At 28.2% G+C, this 17684-nt stretch overlaps 1 protein-coding gene across 2 annotated transcripts; it reads left to right on the forward strand.

Annotated features, from left to right (window-relative positions):
• The first annotated feature begins 528 nt into the window (after window positions 1–528).
• Window positions 529–15890, forward strand: LOC130501278 (ent-copalyl diphosphate synthase, chloroplastic-like). 2 transcript variants are annotated; one of them, XM_056996170.1, is made up of 15 exons: window positions 529–733; window positions 3390–3461; window positions 3605–3684; window positions 3975–4281; window positions 4626–4809; window positions 4989–5203; window positions 5324–5444; window positions 5527–5639; window positions 5715–5941; window positions 6116–6231; window positions 6438–6536; window positions 6747–6989; window positions 10865–11000; window positions 11373–11549; window positions 15561–15890. In XM_056996170.1, exons 1-15 carry the CDS (start codon window positions 640–642, stop codon window positions 15768–15770), a joined length of 2394 nt encoding a protein of 797 aa, XP_056852150.1. In that variant the 5' UTR covers window positions 529–639; the 3' UTR covers window positions 15771–15890. The 2 variants fall into 2 exon arrangements, with proteins under 2 accessions (XP_056852150.1, XP_056852151.1); XM_056996171.1 differs by having other exon boundaries at window positions 603–1000.
• Window positions 15891–17684: the final 1794 nt, after the last annotated feature.

Genomic DNA, 17684 nt, shown 5'->3' on the forward strand with positions numbered 1-17684 from the left:
TTAAAACAAAGATAATTTCTTAATAATCCAGTAAAACAACTCTGGATCCATTAAAATTGTATAAATACACACAATAAGTTGATATATTATTGTGTTCAAGCAATGTAATGTAATTTTAAAGTAATAAATATTTTCTTTTTAAACATTGTTGAGTAGTTTTATTTATATAATAAAAATTTAGTTATGGTTAATATTGTATTTAATAGAAATGTTACAAATTGAAAATTTACTGTTTTGCAAATAGTATAAGTAAAAAGTGATATTATAATTTTTAAATAAATATAAAATATAATATATTAGAAATATTCTATTTGGAATAGAAAATGAAATGATACAATTTAAGCAAAACTTAACTTTATTTTGGAGTAAACAATAAAATAATACATTGGAGATACTCTTGGCAACATGAATACTTGAAAATCAACACAGATACATGGTGAACAACACGTGTAAGCCGAGTAACAATATTTGTGCTTAGACCTAGAAGTCGGTTATGTTCTTATATAATTACATCAGAACTTCTCCCTTTCTCCCTCATATCCATCTTTCTCTCTCTAGTTTCTCGATTCTCATCACTTATTTTTTTCTTCTTCACAAAGACTTGGATAGAACAGAGGAAGACCAAAAGGCTTCTAGACCATGTCTTTTCAATACTGTGCTCTTAACTCTGTTCAAAATAACAACTTTTTCAGTACTAAAACAACAATATCTCCTTATTTCCTTAAGATCGCAAGTGAGTGATTTCTCTATCTGTATAGTCAGACACAAACAGACTTTTTTTTTATTGTCTGTAAAACGAAATTCTCTTGTGGGCTTCAAAAATGATTCGTTTTTTGGTTGTGTTTTCGATGAAAATACTATTTTTTGTTCCGTTTTCCCTAGATAACTAAACAATGCAAAACAAAAAACAGAGCAATTTTATCAAAAAGAAAAGAAAAACAGAGTGATGACTCTGTTAACATGTTCTCTCGGTACCCATGCGCGAGATATGTTCATCATCGTAAGTGACAACAGATTTTTAATATTTAATACTTTACAAATGTATTTTGAATCATATTTTAATATTAATGTCTGATTTTGAATTTCTGTTTTTTTTTTCGAAAAGATGTTAATATATGTGTACGAGGTGATTTGAACATATATAAATATACAAAATATCAAAGACGACAAAAAGTATATATAAAAAAGTATATTATAATTGATTAATATTTTACTTTAAATTTAAATAATTCTTTCATTTATATTAACTATATTATATTTTGAATTAACACCTGATTTACATATGTAATATCTTGAATATATTAAATTGCATATACTTCTCTAAATTCAACCATATTTTTAATTTTAATAAGATTTTGTATGTATAACTTAATATATATACATACAATATATTATATTTATATTCTTGTATGTAATTTTTAGTCAATTTACACTTTAATTTATTCTGTCTATTTGATTGTCGAATATATATATATATTGACTACAAGAATATAAATATAATATTTTGAATCTCATACAAAATAAATAAATTGTAAGAATTAACTAATATTCTATTTTTATTTTCAATATATTTTGAGGTATCCCATAATTTATATGTATAAAATGAATAAAATGTTTATATAAAATGAATATTCATATGCATAATTTATATTTTAAGTCTATATATATTTATTATTTTTAATATCAAGATTAGTTTTGTTAACTTTATTTTTCTACGACATATATAATTATTATTAAAAAAATTTAAACATTTGTAAATTTTTCCATTTAGTTATATATGTTATTAAATAGTTAAATTAAAATTTAGTTAACAGGAACTATTAAATAAAAATAAAAATAATTTAATAACAATAATTAAATGTAATATCTTTAATGAATTAAAGGTATTCCCATAATTAATCATCATAAAAATTAATGTGAGTAATATATATAGGAAACTAAATTCTTAAATGATATAATTGAGATGTGTTTTCAAAAATACAAAGATAAACTAAAATTCATAATTTTATTAAAATTCATTCAAATAAAATATTAATTCAAATTTATTTTTAATAATAGTAATTAGATTTGTTTTAATTCATTAAGATTATCTTTCAAATAACCATCATGAAAATTAATTTGAGAACGACATATAAAAAACTTATTTCTTAAATAATACCTATATAAATATATATATCAATTTAAATTATGAAGCAAAATAATAAAAAATATATATTAAATATTTATTAGAATAAAATATTTAAATCTAAATATAATATTAATAGTAGGTCTATATTAAGATTAATATACTGTTACACAAAAAATTTAAAGTTCAAATATATTTTATCAAAGAATAACCATTGTATAAAACTAAATTTTAGTTGACCTGTTATATATAATTTGTGGCATTAAAAATTTATAAACTTATTATATTTTCACTAAAATAATAACATCAATTTGAATTTAATTAATTAATCATAAAAATAATTAACTCATAATATTTTGCAATATTTGTAGTTATAATATATTTTATTTTATTATAGCAAAAGGTTATAAACATATTTTTATATTTATTAATTTACGATTACATATTTTCTATATTATTTTATTTTAAAATAAAATTAATAATATATATTATCTATATAATATAGTTATTAAACCAATAATAATATATACCTCAGAAGAATTTTTATAATGGGTTAAATTTTTAAATATTATTATTTTACCATACAAAGTTATGAAATTTTATAAAATTATCGTCTCCACCGAAATATAAACATTTTAAATTTTGATTTCACAAACCTATTTTAATTTATTTTATTAATACAAAACACACATAAATAAAAACTAAATATATTTTCTCTGTTTAACTGAGTTAAAATTAGAAAATATATATTTCATTTATAATATAAATAAATTAGTTTAAATTAGTACCAGAAAATAAAAAATAAACCAATTAAAATGTATAAATAAAAATAAATATCTTCCTGTATTAAATTAAAAGTTACTAAAAAATTATGTGTTCTAGAAGTGTGAATCAGAATCTAGGCTGACAAAAAAATGTTCAGTGAATCTAGCACTCACTAGCGAATAGATTGACCTCGTATCGTATTATATTTGCCAACACACTAAGAACATGATTAATGGGGGGGGGGGGGGGGGGGTTTAGGGATGGAGTTCTTAGCGGAATTTAAGAACCGATTTTTTTTTAACAAAGAAAAAGGTTAAGAATAATGGTTCTTAAATGTACGTAATTTAATTTAATGATTAATGATTAATTTACTAATGTTTCTTTAACGACAAAATAATATTAATGATTAATTTATTTTTCTTCGTTCTGTACGTAGTATGCAAAGCAAATTATACTCACTGTTTATCACTACTAATTTATATTTTTCTTCTTTTGATAGGATCCCCTTTCACTGTGGCGAGAAGCAAACCCAGAGGCAGCTCCATATCTTGTTCAAAGCTTCCAATTCAAGGTCTAATCTTTTTTTTTTTTGAAACACTTATATTTTTTTTTTGAAACACTTCAAGGTCTAATCTTATTTTCAACATTGAGTATAATATTGAAGTCCATATTTATTTATTTTCGCTGTTAAAAGTTTGATACTTCTGTGTGCAGAATACAATAATTCTCAGGAAATTCAAAATGATTTACCTCTTATCCAGTGGCAACATCTTCAAAGAGAAGATGCTTCTCAGGTGAATATTTAAAATAAAATTCAAAAAATAAACATTTTTAAATTTTGATTTCACAAACCTTTTTATTTTATTTTAATTATCGTCCCAGGTACATTTCCCCCTGGAACATATATCTTTTACAAATTAGTTTTATATTTTCTTTTACAAAAAAAAGTTTTATATTTTCTTTGAAAAAATGCATAAATATTATTTACATCAAACTATTTTTATATTGTATAAGATGTTTACATTCAATCCTTCTCGTGATTAGATGTGCTGTTTTTTATTTATTTTTTGCATCTGAATTATAGATTGGCATTGGAAGTAATAATATTGCAATCGAAGAAGCAGTGAAGAGGGTGAAATCGATATTGAGAAACATAAGTGACGGTGAAATTACAATATCAGCATACGACACAGCTTGGGTTGCATTGATTGACGCCGGAGATAAAACTCCGGCATTTCCATCCGCCGTGAAATGGATCGCTGATAATCAACTCCCCGATGGATCTTGGGGTGATGCACATCTCTTCAATTATCATGATCGTCTCATCAACACACTTGCATGCATCGTTGCTCTAAGATCATGGAATCTCTGTCCTCACCAATGCAACAAAGGTAATGCACTTATGTATATATGTTATAAAATTTCAGAAAAACATGGAACTAAATCTTGTCTTTTTTTTTGGTGCAAATGTTAAAATGACTAAAACTTTTTTTTTTATAGTGGGATAAAAGAAAGTAATTAACTTTTTTTATAGTGGGATAAAAAGAAAGTATACATGCTTATACACTGTTTTATAATAGATATGATTTAGAACATCTTTTTGAAAATTTGAATGTTTTCCCTATAAATAATGATGTGAAGTTGTATATGTAATTCCCAACTCAAATCATTTGACATGTCTAATTTTATATTTTTATGAAGTATATATGTTAATTATTATCACTGACTAATTCAGGAATCACGTTTATCCAAGAAAATATTGAAAAGCTAGAAGAAGAAGACGATGAGCATATGCCAATTGGATTCGAAGTAGCATTTCCTTCATTACTTGAAATAGCGCGAGGAATAAACATAGATGTACCGTATGATACTCCGGTCTTGAAAGATATATACGCCAAGAAAGAGCTAAAGTTAACAAGGTTTGTATGCTGGGTAGGCCCAAAAATATACATACAATTCAATATTCTATTTTATATTAGAAAGTATATATATGGGTCCAGTGTACTTCACTTAATGCCAAAAAAGAGTTATGCGTTAGTACACTTGCACATGTAATATGAATAGAATAAGATCTGATTAATTGAGACTTTTTTTATAGGATACCAAAAGAGGTAATGCACAAGATACCAACAACATTGCTGCATAGTTTGGAAGGCATGCGTGATTTGGATTGGGAAAAGCTTTTGAAACTTCAATGTCAAAACGGATCATTCCTCTTCTCTCCTTCCTCTACCGCTTTCGCATTCATGCAGACCCGAGACAATAACTGTCTCAAGTATTTGCGCAATGCCGTAAAACGTTTCAATGGAGGAGGTTGTTTGCTAGTAACCACTTGTAATAATATATATATATATATATATTGTCTACTAGCATTCATGTGTATATGGTCACTTACAACATCTACATATTCATTTGTTTAATTTTAATTTTCAGTTCCCAACGTTTTTCCTGTGGATCTTTTCGAACACATATGGATCGTGGATAGGCTACAACGGCTAGGAATATCGAGATACTTTGAAGAAGAGATTAAAGAGTGTCTTGACTATGTACACAGGTTTTAAAACGTTATGTATTAACTTCATTTGTGTACCAAAGTACGTAGTTTTACTTAAATCTTGATGATGATAAAATATCAGATATTGGACTGACAAAGGCATCTGTTGGGCTAGATGTTCCCATGTCCAAGACATCGACGACACAGCCATGGCATTTAGGCTATTAAGACTTCATGGATACCAAGTTTCAGCGGGTAATATTAGTAATTCTAGTAATATATTTTCACATTTTAACCAAAGTAAAAGTTTTAACAATAGTTGAATTTTAGATGTATTCAAGAACTTTGAGAAAGAAGGAGAGTTTTTCTGCTTTGCGGGGCAATCAAACCAAGCGTTGACTGGTATTTTCAATCTATACCGGGCATCGCAATTGGCGTTTCCAAAGGAAGAGATATTGAAAAATGCCAAAGAATTCTCTTCCAAGTATCTGAAACGTAAACAAGACAAAGACGAGTTGATTGATAAATGGATTATAATGAAAGACTTACCTGGCGAGGTACATTACATTTAATATAAGACCACAATACACACAAATTATAAATGGTTCCAAAAACATTACATTTGCACTGCATGCCATTTTGGGGCCATTTGATGGAGATGGAAAACTACAAACCATGTTTGGCTTTTTGTGCTTAGTTTTCGGGTTTTGATATAATATTTTGCATGTTAGATTGGGTTTGCGTTAGACATTCCATGGTACGCAAGCTTGCCTCGAGTGGAGACGAGATTCTATATTGAGCAATATGGTGGAGAAAATGACGTCTGGATTGGCAAGACCCTTTATAGGTACTTCTTATTTTTCAAATATATTTATATAATTTGTATTGTCCAATGAATTCAAAATAAATGCATTGCAGTAACTGTTAAAAAGGAAGCATGAGATGGCCAATTATAGGCATTTTACTCTTTTAGCTTATTAAGACAACCTAGGTGACCATGTATAGTGTTCTTTTAACGTTTAGTTGATCAACTAACGTTGGTGGACAATGTAGGATGCCTTATGTGAATAATAATGAATATCTGGAATTAGCGAAACAAGACTACAACAATTGCCAAGCTCTGCATCAACTCGAATGGGAAACCTTCCAAAAGTAATAGTATATTTACTCTTCTTCCTTTTCCAATAATAATGCCTTTTCCAATAATAATGCCTTCAAAACACTATATATATTATATGATTAGTGAGTTGAGGATAAGTTATTCATCGGTTCAAGTTAAAGTCTTCGATCTATCTTTAAATTTAATTTGCTTATTTCTCTATACAGTATATCAAATAATTAAGTAAAAAAAATTGTACGCAGGTGGTATGAAGAAAATAGGTTAAATGAGTGTGGTGTGAGCAGAAACGAGCTTCTCGAGTGCTTTTACCTAGCGGCTGCGACTATCTTTGAATCAGAGAGGTCAGATGAGAGAATGGCGTGGGCCAAAACAAGTGTATTGGTGAAAGCCATTTCTTCTTTTTTTGGGGAATCCTCTGATTCAAGAGTAAGCTTATTCGATCATTTTCACAATGCTCGACGAAGTGATCAACATTTCAATGACTGGTAAACTACACTTATGAAACATATTTACATATTATTGTTCTAATTAACTATATATATAATATAAAGTTCGTGTATACCTCAACTGAAATTCTTATAATAATGAAATATCATTTTAGTTTCAAAATTATATTATTCTGCTAATAACTAATTTATTATCAACATAACAAAAATGGAGTATTCCTAACTTAAAAATGGAGTAGAATAATTAAATATAATATTTTATAACTTATTTAAAGTAAACAAGAATTTTAATACAATAACTTCTGCTCTTTAAAATTTTTGTTATGCGAGCTTTGGAGCAAAAACTAATTTTGTGTGTTTTAGAGTATGTATCTTGAATTTATTTGATTTCAGTGATGAACTTATAGCAATTTAAAATTTGATTATGTATTTTTTCAAAAAAAAAATCTGATTAAGTAACTTAAATTAACTTTATTCTGCCATAAAATATTTCACCATAAAACTTTTTAGAGCTGGTAGTAAATTTATAAATCTACTGGTTTAGGCCTTTTTAAAGGCTATAACGGCTGTTTGTTTGTTTTTCTAATTCTGTTTTGTTTTGTTTTGTCAAAGACTGTTTGTTTTGCGGCAGGAAAAAACCATGTCGTATTAAATTCCATTCAACCTACTTTTTAGGAAAAAGAAAGGAACTGTCAGTTTCACTGATGACGCACAGATAAAAGTATCTCAAAGATAAAAATATTAATAATTTAATATAATATAGTTATTAATCTAATATATTAATTTAAGATCATATTTTTATCTACCATGAACAAGTCATAATATGACCATTTACAAAATTAATTAATATGGTATATTTGATTATTTAAATTAATATAATATTTTAATTTCTTTTAATTATAACAAAATCTGTTGATAAAAAATCTTAAAAAATATTACCTAATTTTTTTATAAAATAACATATTATTTAATTTCGTAATTAGTAATATAATATTGTTATTAATCAATTTTAATTAAAATTTTATTAAAAACAAGAAAAAAAAATTGTATACTATTTTATAAGTTCTATACTTATATTCTGTATTATATAGAAATAGAAGTGCTATATGAATTAAATATGACATAATTATATTAAATAGGTCAATTAGTAAATTTTATTTTTTAAATTGTTTCACATAAATAAATTATCACTCATAATTAAAATGGATTAAAATTTCTAAGATATACAATATTTTTATACAAAAATAAAATTATTAACATATGTTAAACTTTTATACCTACAACTATATATCATCTTTTTATTTATTTTGAAACTCTCAACAATATATTTTTTAAAATGTTTATATACAAAATATAATAGTATATAATAACCTTTAGGTCATATACTATTTAAAAATATGTTATTAGAAAACTATGAAATTTTAGTAATTCATTTAAAATATTAATGACAAATCAAATTTTAATTATAACATTAACTATTGAGAAATTGTTTCAAAATATTACCAAAATTAAAATATTTGTTTTATAAAATAATGTATGAATGTAGTAACAAAAAAAATTCAAAATTCATGTAATCTTCCAAACTCAAGAATACGAGTGTAATTTTTCAAAGTTTTCGTGACAAAATATAAAATTTTGAAACTAAATATTCAAACTCAAAATGATGATATTTCGAATTTTACAAAAGATAAAATCATAGATAATAAAGAATAAATTTATTAAATAACCATGAAAAACAAACTATATATGTTTTAAAAATTAAAGCAATCTAATATTTTGAAATCTTAATTAAAAATAAAAAGAAAAATTAATATCAAAACATCCAAAAATATTTTATATCAATAAAATTTACTAAAATAATATGATAAATGCTACTATGTAAAATAACAGGGCTATATTATTAAACAAAAAAATTGTTTCTTATAAATTCCCGTAAAATACTAAAATAATATATGTTAAAGTATATTTTTAACACATAACATGTAAATATAAATTATCTTAAACATATTTTTCTATAATATAAATAAATAAATTTTAACTAATGTATTATAGCAAAATGTATAAATTAAACAAAAAAACATATTTTGAAAGAGGTTATATATTTGATTATTTCATATTGTTATTTTATTGTACATAACTTTAAAATATATTAGTAAGTAATAAAAATTAATAACAAAGCAAAATGTATTAAACAAATCACTATATATTAATAACATGAATAATAAATATAACCAATAATATTATAGAGTTACATAATATATAATACTAAAATAGAAATTATATATTTCAAACGTTTGTAATAATATCAAATACGTTTATAAAATGAAAAAATATCTGCACGGACGTACGAGTTAAAATTTAGTTAAAGTTAAAACATAAAACAAAACAAAACCAATCATAACTTGACATACTTGTAAGAATATCTGAAACTTTTTTGTTGAAACTCTTAAATGAGAACACTTGTCTTCTTTCTTTTGTATACCAGAAGGTGTTGAAACTCTTCTATGAGACTATCTCCAACTCACCTCTATTTTTATCTCTATATTTTCCTCTAAAATAGAAAATCTCTACTATAGATGAGATTTTCTCCAATGTATGCTTCTATAATAAGGTTTCTCTATTTATAGAGGAAAATATAGAGATATGCTTCTATAATAAGGTTTCTCTATTTATAGAGGAAAATATAGAGATATGCTATTTCTACCTCTAAATATAGAGACAAAAAGTAACACTCCTCTATATTTTCCTCTAAAATAGAAAAACTCTATTATAGAGGTATACATTGGAGCAAATCGATATCTATAATAGAGATTTCTATTTTAGAGGAAAATATAGAAACATACATCGAAGATGCTCTCAGAACGCTTGTCTTTTTCTCTTTCAAAAAAAAATACTCCTCTTTTTTATACATTTTCGTTATTTCTTTTTGCTCCCTTCATACACGAATAATTGATATTTTATATTTTGATATTGTATTTGAAAGATCGATACTTTAGAGTATAGTTAATAAACTTAATTTTATAACTAAAATATTAAATAAATATATAAAAATGAGTGAAGAAACTTTATTATAGTATAATCAGAAAGTGAGAAAACAACACAATATATTTATTGTTTCTAATATATGTGAAATATTCAAAACATCAAACATTTGTTTCCACAAAGAGTGTTTTTAATATGAACCCGTGCTAGATACTAGCAACATGGTTACTGTTATATATGTCATTTAATTTCTTGCCATACATATAACATGATTTCTTATTTGTTAAAACTAGAAGTCAATTTTTTATTGGCGAAACTCGGTGACATTAAAAAGACATTTGAATCATGTAAAAACATCTTCAAACACACATTTTATTTCGAAATTTATAAAATTTCATATTTGAAGTTTGAAGGTAATTGCTCTAAATAATTATAGTTCCCATACAACAAATGAACAAACGAACAAAGTAAAAAGAAAAATTTCAATTATGCCACAGATTTGATAATATTTTTTTTTTAAAATTCACCAGTGATGAAGGATTATTTTCATAAATACCAAAAATTTTGTGAAAAAAATAAAATTAAGTTAATTTAAAAAAATATTTATAGAACATTTTATAAATTCAACCCCAACTCTTTAATATTAAATCCTAAACAATAATCACTAAACTAACTTTAAACCCAAATGTTAGTATACTTTTTTATTGATGTTATTTTAAAAAGTGATATTTAATTTATGGTATTTCTAACTATTTCTCGAGTAAAATTAAGCTGGACTAACATACATGTGTTTTTTATTTTATTTTATGTATCCGATTTAAAAATTTTAAAACTTAACAGAGGTCAAAACAAGATGAAAGCCCTAGTAAAATCAGTTGACTGACAGATTTTTTTATATTATTAAAATGCTTGATGGGGATTGAAATTTATAGGGACATGATATTGGACCGACCAGGATCGGTTCAGGCGGGTCGGCTTGTCGGAATCTTAATCGGAACTTTGAATCAAATGTCCTTCGACCTCTTCATGTCTGATGGGCGTGACGTTAAAAATCTCATCTATCAGTTGGTAAGTTCTCTCTCTCATGTTCTTAATTAGTAGGTTTACATATACACACACACACACACACATATATATATATATATATATATATATATATATTATACGTGTTTGTTTGTTAAAATATTCATAAGAAATAAATAAATATATTGTCCTCAAACAATAACTCACTTGATGAAAATTATAAGTTTGGAACGAAATTGATAACTGAATACTTACTTATAAATTGGAGTCTCAGAAACATTGTACCTACTGTATGTGGTTGAAAAACAGTATATAAGTGGAATTCCTAATGTTTTTGAACACTAAAACAATAATATTTGGAAACACGTAGAAGATTACACAATTGCATGTGTGACTAATTATTCAACGTATTTATAGTGGGAAGATTGGCTGGAGAAATGGAAATTACATGGAGAAGAAGGAGAAGGAGAGCTCATTGTGAAGATGATAATTCTAATGAAGAACAATGGTTTAGCTAGCTTCTTTTCTCATCCGCACTTTGTTCGTCTCTCAGAGATCATCAATCAGATCAATCATATTGCCCAATATTCAAAGGTTAGTAATTTATTTGTCATCTACTCTATTAAAATAGAGTCCTATTTGAAAATTACCTTGGCATAATTTTTTTGGGCCTATTGAAAATGTTGGGACTTATCTATTAATTAACATTTCTGTTATTTCCACTTATCCTTAATCTACTAATATTAAATATATACCTTAGTATTTACTAATAACAGTTATCATATATTCAAACCATCGATGCTTTAAAGTATCTACTCTATTAAAATAGAGTCCTATTTGAAAATTACCTTGGCATAATTTTTTTGGGCCTATTGAAAATGTTGGAACTTATCTATTAATTAACATTTCTGTTATTTCCACTTATCCTTAATCTACTAATATTAAATATATACCTTAGTATTTACTAATAACAGTTATCATATATTAAAACCATTGATGCTTTAAAGTAAGATTGATAATTTAGAACTATACTTGGCATATCTCATTTATTGGAGATATCAATACAATACTTCTTCTCGACATATGTTTCGCATTTGTCCTATGCGTTTCAAACTTTTTCCAACTACTGTTAATCATCTCAGCATCCATTGATAGACTTATACTTCTTCAACTAAGTCTTATTCAAAATCGACATAAGACTAACTTATTAATATTGATAGACATATTTCTTTAACTAATTGATGATGACACTATCAATAGACATATTTCTCTTTCTCATTTCTTTCCCCTTATGTTTATATGGTGATATACCTACATAAGATACCATGTTACTCGATCTATTTTTAAAAATAGAACATAAATCGATAGTAAAATTAAATCAAAATATAATAAATATTTCTAACTATATTCCATTGTAATTCAAAATAAATACAGATTTAAAAAATAGAAACAGAATTAAGAATGATTATTATGGCTAATTGATCGTATTAAATCGTTAAAAAGATAAAATTTAAACAATTATAATTGATGTCACCGGAAATTATGAAAATGTAAACAATTATATTGATTGATAATTACAGTTCTGAATATACTTGGAATCTCAAAAATTATACTAATTTGTTGTTACCAAATCTAAAATATATTCGGTTATGAAATCGTAAATCTAAACAAAACAAATCCAATTCAAATTTTCATATGTTAGATAATTTAAGAAAAATCCAATTCAAATCTCTTATTAATCATTTAAGAAAAATATTATACAAATAAAAACATAAATATGAATACATATCCGCCCTTTCAAGGGCGGGTAATAATCTAGTATTACTTTTAAAACTACAGTGTTGGAAAAAAGTACGCCAATCAAATAGTCATGAGACTCATAACCGATCTAACGTTTGCAGAAGTCATGTGCATGGTAAAAAAAACAATCCATTTCATTTGTTTGCTAGAAAGTTAATATCATTAGAAATGAAATGTAAGATTAATTGGAAATTCTCTTTTTAGTTTTTCCTTCTCAAAACAGTAAACCTTAAGCGATCACTGTAATCTCTGCGCTTTCAGGCGACCGACGGCATTTCTAGCTGTCGGTCTCTCTCCTCTTTTGATAGTTGTTTATAGTCTATATCCTCTGCTACCTTCTCCTTGTTTCTTCTCCTTGCTTAGTCTGTCTGGGTTCGATAGAATTTCTTCCACCGGATAAAACTAGAATCAAAGGATCTTTGCTTCCTCTGGACCACCAGCGAGGCGAAATGGGTAGGTGATAGCTCTAGGCGCCTTGGATCTGCTCCTAGTCGTCGATTGCGCTTGGATTTAGGTCAGATCTAAGATCCGAGATTCGCCAGACGCTTCGACGCGTCAGCTGCCGTCCTTGCCTCTACTTTGCTGTCTCGCCCCAGTCGATCTATTCTAGTGGTTAGTTTCAGGGTCTGTGTAGAGCTCCTCCTCTCTCTCTGAGTGAAGGGTGGTTGTGAGACGCACCACCGAGGACCTATGTTTTAAGCTCAAACGACGACTTCCATGATGTGCCTCAGCAAAGAGTTGGCTTCCTCTCCCTCCTCTCATCGTCTACTACTAAGGTCTTGAGGACAGCCCTCGATGTTGACATCTCTTGCTGAAGAGACGAAGCTTTCTTTTGCCATCAGGTTACATGCTTCAAGGAGTTTTGTACTCCTTCCGTGCTTCATTCCCTTTTCAAAACTCCCGACAGATAGCTGTTATGCAACTTGCTCTCTCTGCCGCATCTTCTGTGTGTAGCGGATTGAGGGCCTGAAACTACCGTATGCGCTTGACCGTGTTCTTCATCTTTAGTGGTGTGGTTGCAGGTCTGCATTCTAGCTTTCTTCTGTGTTAACTTAGGCTTGTTTTGTCGACGTCCTCCTCCAGCGGAGCTCCGAGGTGTGAATCAGGCGTTTCCGTCGATGCCTGCTAGGAGCCACTTCGGTGTGGCTCGATCGAACTTGCCTTCAGGTTATTCTCTTGTTCTCTGTTTCAAACCGGTGGAACAAGAAGCGCTTTGGTATGGGAGTTCAAGATGGTTGTCTTTGTGCTACATTGTAATATTAACTTCAAGCTAGCCATTGTTTGGTTATTTGATGTTAATTCTTTAGGTTATTTGGGTTTTTTTAAAACTTTTTGCGGCCCCTTATAAACCTTAAACATGATCGGCTGAAAAGAAATTCTTGGTTTCAATCACTTGTAACTAGATCTTCATTAAATTTCTTAATGACATTTACAATTTAGCAAAAAAAAATGTAAGATTAATACTAAGTAGTGAACCTAATTAAAAACAAACTTCCATGGCAAAAGGATAAAAACATGGAAGAAGAAAGAACATGAATATAAAGGCAGAACTACCAGATCTACTCATCCCAAGTGTGGACTTGCCAGATCTGAGGGTTTATGCGTATCTGAAGCGTCTCCTCCGCTCCGTTCCATCTCGGGGCCATCTCAGCTCTGTAAAATGTTGGTCATGTATTATCTCAGGCAGATTAGCCCCCAAAGATCTCTTGATTTGAGTTTTCAAAGTGTTGCAATGGGATTGTGGTTTAGCTCAGGTCTTGACGAGAAATATGGATCTCGATACTGTAATATCGGAATTTACTTTCTCAGCTGGATCTCAGTTCGCACTCCCTCATGGTTGATCGTCAAGAGCATCGCCTTCCCTCCGACGCATCGCCTCATCACCCCAATCCCTTCCGAGAGCCGTTGGTGTTGGTACTCAAGTGACACATGCTTTGGTCTGAACCAAAAAAATTTATGGAGCTTAGAAGTGCCGATTGTCATAAACTTGAGCCATCATTCCTCCTCCAAAGCATCATGTCTGTTCACAGTTTGCCGTCGCGCCTCAGTGCAAAGGGTTCACCTAGCCCAGAACCGTGATGTTACGTTTAAATTGCCACTATTACTACATCCATCACAGGTCAGTAGAGTTTTCATTAGCTCTAAAGTTGTCACTGGCGCTTTTCAGTTTGAAGGTCCATCTTGTTTGTTCATCAGCTTCAAATCCTTGACCTTCATACTCTTAGTTTCTGTTGAGATTCACCTAGTCTCTTCAGAGAATTTCGATGTGGGAGCTAGAGCTGTCCATGCTCGTTCCACCTCCGCCCGAACTTTGCCGTTTGGTCAAATCAATGTCGGTTTCGACTATTTCATGCTTGTGGTAGTAACCTATTCAGGGACACATCCGATACGGTTCTCCAATCGACGAGCAAGACTCTCCTTTTTAGCTTTGTTATCCCTTATTTTAGTGTTCTGTTTCATGATGTTCATCAAACCATCGAGAATCTCTCTGGTTTTTATCTTGTTATTGTAATCGCTTAAACTCGTTTTAGTTTAATATAATCGTACGTGTTACAACAAAAAAAAAAGAAAGAACAGGAATATACCAATATATTTCATGTTTTTTTCCAAAAACTCTGTCCTCTAATTAAATTTAATATCCAGGTCATTAACTTCTTTGCATGTGTTATGGACCATGCCTGCAAATAATCAGTTGAAAACGATTGTTCCATCCGATGTTACTGATGCAAGAATAATCACCAGATCATACCTCGAATAGATGTGTATAATATAGAGAAACCTAAGTGAGCAATTATCTTAATACAGGCAAGGAGAAACGATGAGAAGGAGAAGACAATAAAAATAATGAAGAATGAGATGGAGCAAATGGTTGAGTTAGTGTTGTCAGAGATTGACACATTCCGTGATGTCAACATCACCTTTCTCGATGTAGCAAAGGCTTTTTACTATTCTGCTTCATGCGGTGATCATCTACAAACTCACATCGCAAAAGTTTTATTTCAAAAAGTCCTATAGCCTCATCAGTATCGATCTATGATGTATTTTAATTATTGTAATTAATGGATCATTAATTCATGAATTTATGGATGCTTGTATATGTATAATATTCATGTGGAGAGAGTATGTATAAATCAAACCTTTGGAATAGTTATTGAAGCCTCCATTGCCAATAGATATGATATGAGTACTCAACAAAAAACTTTTCAAGATGAAATAAGCAGCTCCATCGGTTAGAATCTGGAAAGTATCGAAAAGAAAAAAAAATATTAATATTATAATAGCTTATTACATTTTATTTTTCTAAACCAATCAAAACATCTTTTACTTTATCTCAGTCAGAATTTTTAACTCATTTGATTTTTTTTTAACTTTTTACACTTTTCAGCTAAAAATAACTCTTATATCTCTTATTTAAGAGACGGTTCTTAAATTTTCTTAGTTAAAATCTAAAAAAAGTTAAGAACCATCTCTTATTCGAAGCTAATAACCCAAGTTAAAAGATTGGAGCTCATCATGGTCTAAAGTTTTTTTTATTGAGCAACAGTTTAAAACCGTTTTTACAACAAAATAAGAACTTCTAGTCACTCTCTTTCCTATTTTCATTATTTATTTCTTTTTTCGAAAAAAGTTAAGAACTTCTTTAGAGTCTTGTTTTGTTACATTTTATAAGCTTTAAGAAAATTGACATTTTTTATTAAACTACGAATATCTGAGGCCTATACAAGATCTAAACTAATCCCTTAAAAAAGTATAGCCCATGGATGAATTCTTTCTCTCTGAGTATTCAAACTAGACTACCGCCCTTGGTTAACTTTGGTATTTTTAATCATAAAGTCTTGTGTATATGTTTATTTTCTGTAACTCTTAATTAAGTATATGTGGATATACATGAGTGCCATGATCTAGGTGTGATTTTGCTGAAGAATCTCAAAAAAAAAAAGTTACGTATAGTGGGGTTTAGCATGATAAGAGCCAGAGACTCAGGCAGTTGTCATATCAAAACGACTTCTCACTTTTCTAGAGATCACTTTGTTTTTTCGGCGTGATTTTGTTTGTCGTGACTTGCATGCCTTTAAAAAGTTAACTTGGTGTGATAGAGAAACAAGCTCCACTTTAAAACACATGATCTTGATTCTTGATGACTAGGTTTTGTTCTCTTTTCTTTGGACATCAAACACCCAACTTATTAAGACATTATCATATGCTCGTATCTATCTAGATTCTCGCTGGATAAAAAATATATAGACGAGGATGAAATGAAGTATAAAAATATCTAGATTCGTTTTTATTTTCATCCGTCTGGATGCATGGTTGAATTTCAATGTTCTTGTATCATTGTTTAACTAGTAGGTATGGAACAAACAAAAGAAATCCATAATTCTAACAATTTATGAATCATTTGATAACTGCTAATAAGAAATCATCTCCAACGTGAATTATTAAGTAGCCAAGAACAATTCGTGTAGATTGTATAAAACAAGCCTCCGTTTTATTATGTTTAGAAACTTAACTCAAAACTAAACAACAAACTTATTATTTTCATTATAGATTCATCACACAAATAATCTACTTATATATGAACTAGAAATCCTTCTCTATCCTATTATGTATTGATATAGAATATTCCTTTATTTTAAGGGAGAATTACAAATAAGAGACACATTCATCTACGGTTTGTGTTTCTAGGATTTTTTGAACCTTTTTTGGGGAAATAGGATTTTGTTTTTCTTTAAATACCAAAGTACCCTTATTTTACTAATTAATTTAAATTAAGATTATATTGTAGATTTTCGTTATTGATTTATAATTTTATAAATATTAAAAATAAAAAGAATTGGTTTAACTTAATTGAAAATATTAAAAAAAGAAATAATAAAAAAAGACAAAAGGGGGAAAAATGATGTCCATACCCTAATTTCAACATCTTCC

The sequence above is a fragment of the Raphanus sativus genome, unplaced genomic scaffold (assembly GCF_000801105.2).
Source record: "Raphanus sativus cultivar WK10039 unplaced genomic scaffold, ASM80110v3 Scaffold0147, whole genome shotgun sequence".
NCBI classification, from domain to species: Eukaryota; Viridiplantae; Streptophyta; class Magnoliopsida; order Brassicales; family Brassicaceae; genus Raphanus; species Raphanus sativus.

Excerpts from the sequence above, each read along its gene's own strand:
- LOC130501278 (XM_056996170.1), top strand. The coding sequence starts at position 640 with ATGTCTTTTCAATACTGTGCTCTTAACTCTGTTCAAAATAACAACTTT. Across the intron at positions 6,537-6,746 it reads GAATGGGAAACCTTCCAAAA|GTGGTATGAAGAAAATAGGT; the intron begins GTAATAGTATAT and ends AATTGTACGCAG. Across the intron at positions 11,550-15,560 it reads ATATTGCCCAATATTCAAAG|GCAAGGAGAAACGATGAGAA; the intron begins GTTAGTAATTTA and ends ATCTTAATACAG.